This window comes from Glandiceps talaboti, chromosome 3, assembly GCF_964340395.1.
Source record: "Glandiceps talaboti chromosome 3, keGlaTala1.1, whole genome shotgun sequence".
Classification (NCBI taxonomy): Eukaryota; Metazoa; Hemichordata; class Enteropneusta; family Spengelidae; genus Glandiceps; species Glandiceps talaboti.
The window spans coordinates 13958964-13974069 of NC_135551.1; the positions used below are offsets into that span (position 1 = coordinate 13958964).

General features: G+C 34.8%; 1 protein-coding gene across 1 annotated transcript; it reads left to right on the forward strand.

The window, feature by feature from the left end:
* Positions 1-5889: 5889 nt before the first annotated feature.
* LOC144432836 (uncharacterized) lies at positions 5890-13538 on the forward strand. Its single transcript, XM_078121131.1, has 5 exons — positions 5890-6107; positions 6442-7334; positions 8952-9099; positions 11283-11421; positions 12405-13538. The coding sequence occupies exons 1-5, from the start codon at positions 5943-5945 to the stop codon at positions 12548-12550; spliced, it is 1491 nt and encodes a 496-aa protein (XP_077977257.1). The 5' UTR covers positions 5890-5942; the 3' UTR covers positions 12551-13538.
* The last annotated feature ends 1568 nt before the right edge of the window (positions 13539-15106 follow it).

Genomic DNA, 15106 nt, shown 5'->3' on the forward strand with positions numbered 1-15106 from the left:
GATAAACACAACCCGGATATGGGTTTTGCGGACCTCGGTCGCACAGCTTACGGGCTCTTCCTCCACATGACCTCGGTCCGCAAAACCATATCCGGGCAGTTAAGATTATAACATAACATTATATATAACATAACATAACATTACATATAACAAAACATAACATAACATAACATAACATATCATATCATTATCGTATATCATATAATATCATATCATATCATATCATAAATAAAATACTGTCAGATTGAGACACACGTCAATCAATTATGACTATACCCAGTATAATACTGGCACATCACTCAATTTGACATGTTCTCGTCGAACTAACTTGTATCCTTGGTCCAAAGAAAGTTGAAAAAAAGGTCACAATAGTTCACACGTGTATTATACACAGTGGGAAAGCAAGTAATGTATCGTCCTGAATAGTGAAAAGGGATACAAAATAGAAAACTAACAAACATGATAGGTATCATAGTATTTATGGACCTCTAATAGGATTAAACTGAGTGCTGTGAAATGTGGTGTAGGTCTTTCAAAGCTGGGTAAATAAAATACTATACCCAGTATAATACTGGCACATCACTCAATTTGACATGTTCTCGTCGAACTAACTTGTATCCTTGGTCCAAAGAAAGTTGAAAAAAAGGTCACAATAGTTCACACGTGTATTATACACAGTGGGAAAGCAAGTAATGTATCGTCCTGAATAGTGAAAAGGGATACAAAATAGAAAACTAACAAACATGATAGGTATCATAGTATTTATGGACCTCTAATAGGATTAAACTGAGTGCTGTGAAATGTGGTGTAGGTCTTTCAAAGCTGGGTAAATAAAATACTAGACTAAGTATAACATTGTGAACAAAAATAAGGTTAGCCAGTCTGTGTCTTTGGTTATATACCGTAATGAGCCACAGATGTTGATTCCCCATAATGATATTATTCATTGCCTGTACGCTGCTTACTTTAAGATAAAGTAATCGGGATCAAACCATCCATATAATGATCCGGATGATAAAACGGACGAATATATATACTATATATTTTATTTTCAGTTTCACGACATCGTATCCTATAATTTCAATTTTAAAAGTTCATACTATTAACCCTTACATCCAGGTAGCCAACTTCACTATATATATATATATATATATATATATATATATATATATATATATATATATATATATATATATATATATATATATATATATATATATATATATATTCATTTATTTATTTATTTATTTATTTATTTGCAGGAAGTGACGTTTTCATCGGAAATGGAAAGTCAAATTGGTCCATTTTTGTCCAACGAGAAAGAAAGGTATTTGACAGAGGACCTACATATGATATTGTCAAAGACTTTCCAACTATATCAGACATTGTTGTGGAGTGTTTTAAATAATACCTACATGTACATATACTCATATGTTTGTATTTTCTCCACAAAGAATAGCAAGGCTTTCTGACTAAACACAAACATATTTAACACTTCACAGGGTTATTGGACTAAATGATTGTGTCCCTTGACTTTCTATGCGAAATAACATTCAGACAAAAAGAGGTAAATGGCAGCTTTCATTTGATGTACTTACACGTGTATTTTAAAAAGAAATTAATTGACTTTATGGTTTGACTACACATCAAATCAAGTTCCCAACCACCATGAGACTGAAAGGATGGATTACATTGTGTTTAGAAATCACCTTATATAGCAAGACCAGTACTTACTGACATCATAGAGGACACTACACAGGAAAATAGAAGCATGCATTGATTTACATAAGTACTTTCCTTATACTGTACTCGCACATATATATGTAAGTTGTCTTTACAGCCCCATTCATTTGTATACACGTCAAAAGGAAGGACTTATCTTTCCAGACATCTATATGCTGAATATTCCCGACACCACAATATATCAGAAGACAGCTTAGTAACAGTCAAACTAGGTTACATACATACATACATACATACATACATACATACACGCATACACGCATACACGCATGCATGCATGCATGCATATACATACATACATGTATACATACATACATACATACATACATACATACATACATACATACATAATATGAAGGTCGACCTTGTATTTACTCTTTGTCACTTACAGACGTCAACCTCTAATGTTTACGTTAATTCTCAACACAGTTCTAATTCCCTCCACAAATGCTTTCCCCTTTTACACCAGGTAACAGGATACTCGAACTTTAGGGAATAACCACACACAATGTTCATGGTTAACTTTGTAACATTTCATCAACAAAATGAATTAATAAACCGACATTAGTGTTGTTGCTTTAATTTAATGCAAATAAAATTGACAAAAACGGAAAGTAGATAAACAAGTGAACACGCCATCGCACTTCCAGCTGCCTGTAATTAGTCGTTAACTGAACTGTCGATCTTTACATGATTCTTAATATTGTCACCTCAGAATAATATTCGCGAAATGCAAACATTTGTTCTAAGTATTAATTATTGACAGCTGAAAGGTCAATGCGACCTCACGTGACACAAATCTGAATCGTCTGAGTTACAATTGTGGAAAGTTACGAACATCAGAGAGTAGTGTTGTCATCCATAAGACAGACAGACAGACAGACAGACAGACAGACAGACAGACACACACACACACACACACACACACACACACATACTGTGTGTGTGTATCCAACAACTCGACCGACCCTCTAGTTAAACGTTCCGACCTTAGCCATTTTTACTTTCAAAAAGATAAAATGATAAAACTTTACTTCTATTCCCATATAAATGTTTTTGTCAAAATGCCTTTGGTCAATTTTTTTTTAAATATCATCACATTCCAGAGAGAAACCAGGTTTTTTAATGTTAACTGTAAATTAAACAGCACGGTCTGCATATTGTGTTCATTTACTTCATGTGGAATTGTCTTCTCTTATTGCTTTGCACCTCATCCAATTATCACAGAAATACTGTGAGAAACAAGTATGTGTTCTTAGGGTTGAAGACCATACCACTCACAGAACACACCTGGCAATTGTGTAACAAGTGGTTAGAACATAATTCGTTGTTTAAGTTGATTAGTAGTAGATGACTGACTTCTGTATCTCGTGGAAATCCAGTTTGTCTCCATACAGATTAAAAGGATAATGTTTAGACGTCATCTTCACCCTAAGGCCTAAAAAGAGTATTTGGTTCCATCTACCCGACCCCACCTATTTTTTTTTACTGCCGATCCTAAACCTATTTTTACATTTTCGAGAAGGAAATGAAATAGTCTCGGAAATTATAAATTCTCTCCAAAATTAGTGGATGCGGAAACTGAAATTAAAATGCAATATAAACCTGTTCTTCCAATATGTAATAGCTATACATCTGGTGAGAAGAAACCAATAACTCAGAGACCACATGGAAAACAACGGAAAGTATAACTATCAGAACTAGGAATCGAAAAAATATATAATAGAATAAAATCAAAAATCTACCTACCCCACCTATTCTGAAATTGAGTGTAATCCGAACCACACATTATTAGGCCTCAGCGTTAGCGACCTTACTTATCGATGACAATGCTTGAGTCCTTGGTTCAAGTATTGAGGAGGGGGTATCTGTACTATGGGGTTGACAACCCAAGGATGGCAAGAAAATACACTAAGCGAAAAGTCATTTAAACTTTCAAGGATCAATCACACCCACTACAGTCTCGGTTCCAAACCGTACCATCAGTTGAGCGACTCAAAGTTCCTCTTGCAAAATAACATTGCTATAAATAGTCTTTTATTCCATCAATTATTTCCATTATAAGCTCTTTCAATTGTAGTAACTGCAATAGGTTTTTGTCCCAAAAAATAATACTGAATAAAGGATTGATTGATTGATTGATTGATTGATTGATTGATTGATTGATTGATTGATTGATTGATTGATTGATTGCAATAGGATTTTAGACTTACATACATGTTGTATTATAGATCCTTGTAATTGTACATTTGTCTGTTTTGGTGTGGGTTGTCCATGGATAGCGTTTTATTCGTATATTGGGAGTTCTGTGATGGCAAAAGGGGAATTGTTTTTATTCTAATTTTACTTTAATTTAACGGACAATAACATTTTGAGTGGAATTTAATTTAATTTACTTTAATTTAACCTAATTTAATTTAATTTAATTTAATTTATTTTAATTTAATTTAGTTAATTAAACGTTATTGAATTTGTTTCCTTTAAAAAAATCGATCGAAGCATATGTTACATGTACACTATTTGTAGTGTGTTGAACATTAAAAGCGTTTACGCACAGCTGTGATACAAACGACTGTGCTTTACAGATTACTGTCTAACAAGATAATATTATTAATGGAGCCAGCTAATACCACTATTCAAATTACCCGTCCCCAGCTGAATACTTTGTGTCTTTGTAGTAAACACAGTAATAGTATGCGTTTTCTACTATGATATTTGCCAAACCTATTAGAGTTATAAGCTGTTGAAAGCAATTCAACATTATAAATCCCAAGCAGATATGAACGCTACGTGCTAAAAGTGTATTTCAAAGTTCCAAAGGATAAACGCAATTCACTGCCCAATTTCCGTCTTTTGGAACCAATGAAATTGATTTTCAGCTTTGCATAAGACCTTGACTTTTCCGTTTGGAAAGTGCTCCCCAGGGATTTATACAGAAACTGTCCAATGAAGACCATTGCATGCATAGGCTTTTTTTTGTATAACGCCAAATAGGAACCATATACGGTAGTGGTTTAATGGATTCGATTATTAGCACGTCAAACTACACACATAAATTAATATCATTTAGCGTGTGTTTCATTTGTCTGTAAATACTTCAAATTGAGGTAGTTGTATATTACCAGATTGTTACAGATAAGGTGTAATACTTTCACTCCTCGAAGTTATTTACAACATGAGAACATTGCCCGCAGGTACACTCCCATGCATGTCTAGCTAGATCATGTCTACTGTTGTTCAAGCAGGTTAAAGCCAATGATTCCATCCCACGTTCTCGCATTAGTTTTAAACTAGCCTATGCCACAGGGATTACATAGGACCACTCTTTTGCTCAGGATCAGCATTATTTATAGCAATCTACCACCCAACTGTTCTTTCGAATTTTAATGCAAAGTTCACAACCTTTGCTGTTTTGAACCTTTTCACCCAAATCAAGCTATTCAAGTAGAGTAAGTCTTTACTCTCAGACAAACACTGTACACATGATGGCATACCTTTCCTCTACTTCATTGAACTGTTCATGGAACTGCTGCCGTCTCCATAACTGCAAAGCATAGCTACATCTATTTAATGCCGTGTGATGTAGTCATGACAGGGTTGGTATGATATTTGATACATAGATGGCATGGAACTGCTGCCGTCTCCTTAACTACAAAGCATAGCTACATCTATTTAATGTCGTGTGATGTAGTCATGACAGGGTTGGTATGATATTTGATACATACAGACGACATTTCTAGTTACGTATTTCCCGTGCAATGTATCTGCAAATCTGCTTTTCGTTCATTACAGGTAACGTATGTAATACGTAATATTTAATAGGAACGCATACGTATTTATCATTGCGGTGAGAGCGAATGTTCCAGAAAAACGGATATTTCCCTCAGTTGCTTTGCTCATTAAAGTACATACACAATGTATTGGCTAAGATTGCATCAAAACAATTTCATGTAACTTGTTTATGAATATTACCGCCTCATTCCAACTTTGTACACGTGATCTATATCTAGACACTCTGCTTTAGTTTACATTGAGAGAGAACAATTGAACGTCAAAGTTTCCCTGGTTGACCCCCCCCCCCCACAAATAATTATGTTGCCCTGATATAAACCATATACACAGCACATATACCACTCGTTTCATTACCTCGGACAGTGACAAACATTTAGCTCTAAGCTCACACCTCGATTGACGGGGAAATGATGAAGAAGGCTTTTTTCGGTCTCTGTTTTAGTGCGGCTATTTTTGGATTTCTATTTTTTAATGAATACTTGGTGTTCAATGTTCCAAATCTTAGTGGAGGCATATTTGTGTCTATTGTTGCAACAAGGATGGAAGATATCGGTAACGCCACACAGGAAAGGGTAGGATATGATATTATGATATTTTGAATAACAATACTTCGATACAGCGAAAAAAACAGCATCTAAACAGCGTCTAAACAAAGACAGTTTTAGAATCGTTTATGCCAATTGCACATCATCATTTATACATTTGTCTTTGAAAGCTGTAATTCGCCTATATTCTAATCAAATTTCCGCCTTTTTATAGACCATTATAATTACAAATGTGATTACGACCATTACGTACCTCCCGGGCAGAAAAATAGACATGTTGCCCTAGTTATGTGTCTAACTTTGACTTCAACGTTCCTTATTGTATTAAATTTGTCATATTTCGTTTTGGTTTATACTTTAGGATGGCTTCACAGAATATGTTGAAACAACTTTTGAAACGACGACCTCTGCAGTAACAACTGCTTTTGATGAAGAACCAGTAGGGCGTTCGGGTAACCTTTTCGTATTATCTGGACTAGATGACAATAATATCCCCACCACCACCACTACCACCACCACCACCACCACCACCAAACTTGTCTCTACTACTGATACAGCGACTGCGATCGTAGATAGTGTTGGATATGATGAGACTCATATTTTATCGCCAGACATACGTCGCAAAATGGCTAACCGATATCTTTTTCCAATCGTTAACCAGAATGGAGGGCCAAATTTTCAATATCAACAATTTGTATATTCTATTTACATGGCTTTGAATACCTACAGAACGATAGTACTAACAGACTTTAATCGCCATCATAAAAATGCCCTGAAAGAGGATGGACTTGCATTTAATGAGACTTTTGACAGCAATGTTTTCAGAGAATTTATACCCGCCATTTCAATTGAAGAATTCAGAGAAAAGTGTGGCTCCAATGTTAAAAACGTACTTGTATTACCTACGTATCGGCATAAACCATTTTCATATGTGGTACATGACTTTAATCAAGAGAGAGAATGGTTGCGTTTGAGAGCTGATATATCAATACCTGATAATTGGGCAATCCCTCGGACCAATACAAGTATTCGGAACATGTTTAAGAAGTTAGAGGACGAAATGTGCGTTGTTATGATTAGTCCGGAGTCTTTCCGTGATACTGTGCATCCACCCACGGAGGAAAGTACCCAATCCCTGTACGCACACTTGATTAGAACACCGTTTTTGCGGAAAACGGTGTCGGAGTTAATGCCTCAACTTTGTAACGGGGGACCAGTTTTGACTTTCCATTGGAGAAACAAGACAGGAGAGATGTAAGTGATACCACAACAATTTCAACTTGTGATTTGAAAGTATGTGCTTAATGCAGTCAGTGAATGTATAAATATTTCTGCCTATCATCTTGAATTGTGAGACAACAAAGTCCAGGATGATTTTTTTGTTAAAGTCTACTCTCCATGTCACACATTGAGATCGCGCTTCTATATTATCAAACACATTGAATGTTGATGATGACGTCATCATCTCTTTTAAAGAAAAAGTTCAGACAGGACAAGTGTTGAGTGTCAATACAAAGGGCATGTGGTATTTATGATATCAAAAGAGACTTTCCCACAAAACTTTGCAGGAATTCTCCAAATAGCTGAAGACATGTCAAGTGCAGTAGAGCCGTTTTACAAGTTTTCAATGTAATAAGACACGGTGGTGTTTATAGCAATAATCAATTGTTAAGTGAACGAACGGTATGAATATGCCTGCCAATGACCTTTCCTTTCAGGAAGTATGAAATCTGTAAGTTATCATATGCAAGGCATTGTAGGTAATCTGAGTTAGTAGTAGATAAACAACCGCGCAGTTGCTAGGGGAGTTTACTCATGCAAGTATTTTTTTTTTTTTAAAGGAAAATTCCAGGAAGCCTTTTGTTAATTTCTGGCTTTAGTAAAAAAATAATGATTACTGCAATCAACTTAGATACGATCATGTTGGGTGATCCTATAATAACACCTCAGTAATTTATTCAACTTTAACATTTTGTAAGAAGGCGTTCTGCACTTGACATGCGTTCAGCGAGTTTGGGGGATTTCCCGCAAGGGTTTATGGGAAATCCTCCCGGCCTGGTGCAGTGATTAAATGATCACATTTTCCACAGTCCCTTTATTTTGACACTTATAATTTGTCATGCCAGATGTTGCGGTAAATATGATGTCATCACTACTAGAGTCTGACTGGACTTTTCTTTAACCCACACATTTACTATATGTTCATATTGATATATAAAACTGCTGGTCTTTGAATATGACAAAAACATAACAAAAGTGGAAATCATTTGTCTACATTCACACAGTCAACGAAATTACGCAGTTACTCCAACATTTTGATGACCTTTCACGATTTCACTACCACTACTGTACTACCACAACAGGTCTACTTTCAACCCTATGACAACTTAAGATATCTGACTAATTGATGAATTAACAAAATGTGCCCGCATTTGATGACTTAGAGTTCATTTTATTTTATTTTATTTTACAAAACTCGTATTTTAATTCAGCGTTTGTCATGAACACATGTCCCGATGAAGTGATGTTTTGATGATGACAAATGCGCTGTCACTATCAGCTGCTTAACTTAAGATCAGTCGTCGGGGGCGCCCTTCTCATTGCCTTCTAAAAATGACTGAAAGGGGTCTGTTTGCCTTCTGCGATAATCGTATCCCTTTGTTTTCGTTTACGAATACATGGTGTGCGTGATTAACATCAGCAGATAGACAGATGTGAATGTTGATATTGTGCCCATTAGAGACTACGTAACATGTATCGGCAACATATTTATTTTTTTATTTATTATTTATCTATTAATTAATTAATTATTTATTTATTTATTTATTTATTTATTTATACAAACACCTTCTATTTATTTCTCTTTCTAAGGTGCCTTCACAAAGGTGTAAAATGCCATGAAAATTTCGTTGAACATCAGGAAAGAATGTTGGAATTACTTTCAAAAGAGATCAAAGATATTCAGAGGAAGAGAAATATTAACTGTGTGTTGGTGGCGTATTCACCAGAGGAACCCAAGGTAGTGTAGTCAATTTCAACGAGTAGAATTTACGGCAGGTGGCGGTAAAGAAAAAATAATGGCCAGGATTGGTCGTTTACCTTGTAAATTTGCAAAATTTCAGTAATAAGTAGTAACACTTTATTTACCTATAGTTAGGTCAGGTGATAATAGTGCTTTAATATATTTCGTCTGTCCATCAAACATGCATATGTAATAGATGGACATTGAATATTCATAACTCCTAAGTGAATCACTGAAGATAACATGAATGTCTATGTTTCATCTATTGCACGTGCATCTGTGCTACTTCCACGAATGAACACGAGTGTATATAGAGTATGGACTGCATGTACTCTATTCTCACACAGTATTTACGTTGATATCTACGTCGTCAGCTTCCCAGGCATCGGTGTCGGCTGTTGCCATCTATACGAAGGAGGTATCAGCTGTACAGTAGTCTTGTCAAAAGACTCGTAGTTTTAATGGGTTTGGATAGAATTTACTGTATCAACATCAAAGAGGTATGACATGGATACTTTTAGAGGGTTTTGACGTATTTATATAAATTTGCATAAGTGGTACACGGACGGCGGTTTCACTTTGAATTGTGAGAATACAAACCATATCAATATTTTCGGTGGCACGAGCGTCGGCGTCAGTGTAACTTAGGACCGAGGTCATTTTTGGTACTCGAACTTGACTTAGTCGGGAATTAAGCTTGAGGCCTAAACAATTGTGAGGTTCCGATTACGCTCAATTTTAGAATAGGTGGGGATAAGTAGATTTTTTTCTTCATGTGTGAGTGTCCAGTTGAGGTAGTTATATTTTCCGTTGTTTTCCATATGGTCTCTGTATTATTGATATCTTCCCATCAGATGTATTGCAATTACAGATTGGAAGAACAATTTGATATTGTCTTTTCAAGTTAATGTTAGTTTGCACACCAACTACTTCTCGCGAGACTTCCCAATATTCGGGATTTTACTTTTATTTTTCTCCAACATTTTCTGGTATTGATAGAAGTATTAATAGTTTTATATGAAAATGCGACCATCGTGCGATATGTGAAGTAATTAAATTGCTCGGCCAGTGCAAGGTTGCTGATCACCCCAAATAACGTTCGCCATACGTCCATGTTGATCGATAATCGCAATACAATACAATACAGTACTTTGTTGATCTCCAACAAACAAAACTTATAGCATTAAGATTGACAAATTAGCACTGCTCGAATACGTGTTTGCGAAATTGTGGAGTTTTTCCAAACCATGTCTATGTATGATCCGTGTGACCAATAGCTTGTTTACCAAAATTGTAGCATCAACACTTCCCAATAGTGCTTACATGTATGCAGCCATTGTTTTCATGATGAGCGACGTGGCTAGCTGTTCCTGGTGAAAACACGTTCTGATTCAATTCAGTTTGCACGAGTTCGATTCGTTGCTAATGACCCTATGTCGGAATTCGAACATAGGGTTGTCGGTGGCCGAACGGTTAGCTCGTATGCCCCTTACTTCTGCAGCCTGGGTTCGAACCTGCCAGGTGTCGGCTGTAAGTAAGAAGAGTGTCGTTCAGTTTGACACTACCGAACAATGCAGGTTTCCCCTGCATTAACACTGAACTTTCCTCCTGTTATTGGTCAATTGTTAATAAATAAAAAAATATCCCCTAGTGTTATATGAACGTCAGCAATTTTAATAACTAAGATTTTTTGTGGCAGCGGAATTTTTTTTTCTTTTAATATGATGTTGTCAACCGTATGGTAATATACATTAACGGAACAATTAGCATCATGATTATACAAATGTAGGTGTATAGGTGATAGATGAATGTGGGGTCATACAACTCTAGTATAGGAGTGTTATATATAATATATATATATATATATATATATATATATATATATATATATATATATATATATATATATATATATATATATATATTTCTGAGTGAGAATCTCACACCCATGTTACATTTGTCAAAAATAAGTTTTGTAGAGGCCAAAGCTGTATAAACAGGGTATCTTTCTAGTACAGCCACTTTAGTTCCATATGGCTGGTACAGCTATGCAGCTACTTGCCGGAACCATGACTAAGGCTCAAACATACCACTATAACAAAATTGGATCTTTAAGTATGTTCGTCATCAAATAAAATATCACTGTTTATCATATAATTATTGTTTTCCTTTATCTGTAGCATTTCCTCAACATATTCAAGAGTTACATCCCAAACGTAATCACCATAGATGACGTCATCAATCTGCATAATCCAGGAATCGAATCATACAACGGTGATGACTATTTCATGTCTTTAATTGAACAAGAAATCTGTGCCAGTAAGTTCTGGTGTTACTATTGGAAGTTTTTTTTCGCTAAATGCAATTCAGTTAGAGTTATCCCCAACTATAGAATAGAATGACATCATGAAGTTACATCAACTAAGACTCTTAACTTGTACAACATACTACAACCATTAGTATATATGTTCTTTAGCACCTGTGCAACAAACCAAATAACACTTTGACTATACAATAATGGGGTTCATACAGATTCTAAAGTAACATAACATAACATAACATAACATAACATAACATAACATAACATAACATAACATAACATATCATATCATATCAATAAGACTGTCAAAATGACACACAAATCCATCAATCATGGCTATACCCTTTATACTACTGACACGTCACTCAATTCACAAGTGACATATTGTAGCTTAGCTAACTTGTATCCTTGGTCCAAAGAAAAGTTGAAAAAGTTCATTGTAGTTCACACGTGTATTATACAGAGTGGGAAAGCAAGTAATACATCCCACATAATGAGAAAAGTGGAGAAAAATGACAAAAGCAGAAAAGTAACAAATGATGATTTGTATGTTTAGTATTTATGAGAATCCGATAGAGTTCAATGTGCTGTGAAATGTGTTACAACACTATCAAAACTGGGCAAATAAAACATGATATTTTTTGAGAGAAAGGTTAAAAGTCTTTGGAGGGTCTATGCCAATTTTTATCTTTCAATAAATACAGTGAAGAGCCACAGATGGTACACCGCCCGTGCTTCCCCACAATGATAGCATTCATTGCTTGTACGCTGCTTACTTTCAAATAACATACATAGGGGCCGAATATCAATAATCAGAATCCGAATGCTAACACGAATTAATATACTATAGTATTTTTTTTTTTAATTTGACTACATCATATCACAGAATTTCCATGTCAAAAGTTCACACTTTTACCCTTACATTGAGGTTGCCAACTTTAACCAGCATATAATTTATTTTTTTCCTGTTTGTTATTTGCAGGAAGTGACGTTTTCATTGGAAATGGAAGGTCAAATTGGTCCATTTTTATCCTTCGAGAACGACAAGTATATGACAGAGGACCTACATATGATATTCTCGAAGACTTTCCAAGTATATCAGACATTGTTATGGACTGTTACAAATAATGCCTACTCATATGTTTGTATTTTCCTCCCAAAATATTTTGTAATGGCATTTACTAAAAATATTTTGCATTTAAATCACAAGGTTGTTTCAAGTTGTTGACTAAATGACTGTAGTCCTTTGACTTTCTTTGCGAAAGACATTCAAACAAATAGTAAAATAACAGCTTTCATTTACTTTACTGACAGTTATATTTTAATATCAAAATGATTGTCAACATAGTAATTAACACCTGCGTTCCTAGTTCATGTTAATTACTACAGTTTGCTGATGAAGTACTTAGTTAGAGGACGAAAGTTCCTGGTACAGCTTTCCAAGAGTTGGTTGTGTTTGAAATCGAATATCGAACATTGTCATGATATATACTAGGCGGAAATTGAGAGGAGACCTCCATGTACCAAAATACAAGAGTAATTTTGGTCAGTCTTCTGTCAAGTTCACTGGTTCACAGATATGGAACAACATTCCATATACAATTCGCCGTCACCCAAGCAGACACAAATTCAAGAAAGATTACAAAGAGTTTCTTCTTGTAAATATGTAAAATTTTCGCGCATTTTCATTTTCATTTTTCATGTACAGTATGTAGTTTGTGAGTTTTTGCAGCAGTCAACTGATCTTTTTTTTCATTTTAATATTTATACTAGTGTATGAGTTTTGAGTGGCTAGACTAGATTAGTTATAGAAACTATTTTCTAGCCTCTCGCCCGCCCTGATACAATTATGCACACATTGTGTATTATATGTTTTCAATTGTTATGTATTATTTTTTTGTGATGGGTAAATAAATTACAATTACAATTACAATTACAATTACAATTACAATTACAAATTGAAAAGTTTAAACTTCACAAAAAAATGATTGTGGTTTACGGATTGAGCTGAGACTACAAGGCGAGTTCTCCACAACTACGAGACTGAAAGGGTGGGGTTACCATGTATCTGTACTATACAATTACCTTATTTAGCAAGATGAGCAATTGGTTATTATATTGACAGCATACGGAAGTAATATAGAGCCGTACTCGGACATAGACGTGAGTTGTGTTTACAGACCTCACTCGATCAGTTCACACGTCAAAACTTCTAGGAAGCACTTGTGATATCATACACCTGACCGTGTTTACCTGTAGAAATAAAAGACTATGCAAAGTAAAATATCGTTACAGACAGATATATATGCTATGAGCATTCACGACACAACATCATTTCAGAAGAGAGCTTGGTAACAGTCAAATTATACAACACACAAACACGCAAACAAACAAACACGCAAACAAACAAACAAACAAACAAACAAACAAACACCATTAAGTAAGTAAGTAAGTAAGTAAGTAAGTAAGTAAGTAAGTAAGTAAGTAAGTAAGTAAGTAAGTAAGTAAGTAAGTAAGTAAGTAATATAAGTAAGTAAGTAAGTAAGTAAGTAAATTGGACACTCATGTAACCCGCCGAACACATTAAAGCTAAATACATGTACAACAGAACAAACAATTGCCCATTGGTACCACAAGTAAACTGAAATACCTTCTGTATGGATTGTGGTCCCTATATGTCTAGTATTATCATCACATATATACCACATTTAGATATTGCATAATTACCAAAAATATATAAATTATGCAAATGACTCAATAGAACAATAGAACACATCATGAAGCGACAGCAGACATGTGCTGTATCATCGATGCACGTACCAAATTCATGGAATTTGAAGCTTGTATTTATAGAATATTCCTTAATTACCAATACTCATCAATTATGCAAATGACTTGTTTAATAAAACTACATCATATACTGACTACATCAGACACGTGTGCTTTGATACCTCCAAAGCTTGTAAACTCAAAAACGGTCTAAATAACCAAAAATCATTACTTATGCAAATGTATGGATGTAATTAAAAACTCCATCAATATTAAAACTTTACATCGTGCATTTTGCTATTTACAACACATGATTTGTACAAAATTATACGAAATTCGAAGAGTACATCATTAATATATTTCTCTGTTGCCAAACGTTTATGCAACTTACTCATTAAAATAAATGATTTATAATACAACAACATCGTATTGTTTTCAAAGTTCTGCTCTTCACTAATATAAAGCCCTAAATGGAATCTCTCCACAATATCTCAAGAACTTAATTACACCTCGTCCTTCATTACGCACTCTTCGTTCATCGGATAAATGCCTTCTGCATACACCCAAATGGAATCTGGTTTCCTATGGTCGCCGCTCCTTCTCTTCAGCAGCTCCTGAACTTTGGAACTCTCTACCCCTGGATATTAAAACCTCTCCCAATGTTAACATTTTCAAAAGACGCTTGAAAACCCACATATTTCAGAGAGCTTTTTCATCTCCTTTCTAACTCTAAGCGTCACTGAACATTGTTTTCTTTGGATATTTGGCGCTATATAAATTTATTAGATAGATAGATAGATAGATAGATAGATAGAACAAGCTTTATATAGCACGTGCACTGTGTCAACACAAATGTATGTGTCGCAATTCCAATATGTAGCTTACATTCTTAAGATATAACAGGTTTTAATTTAA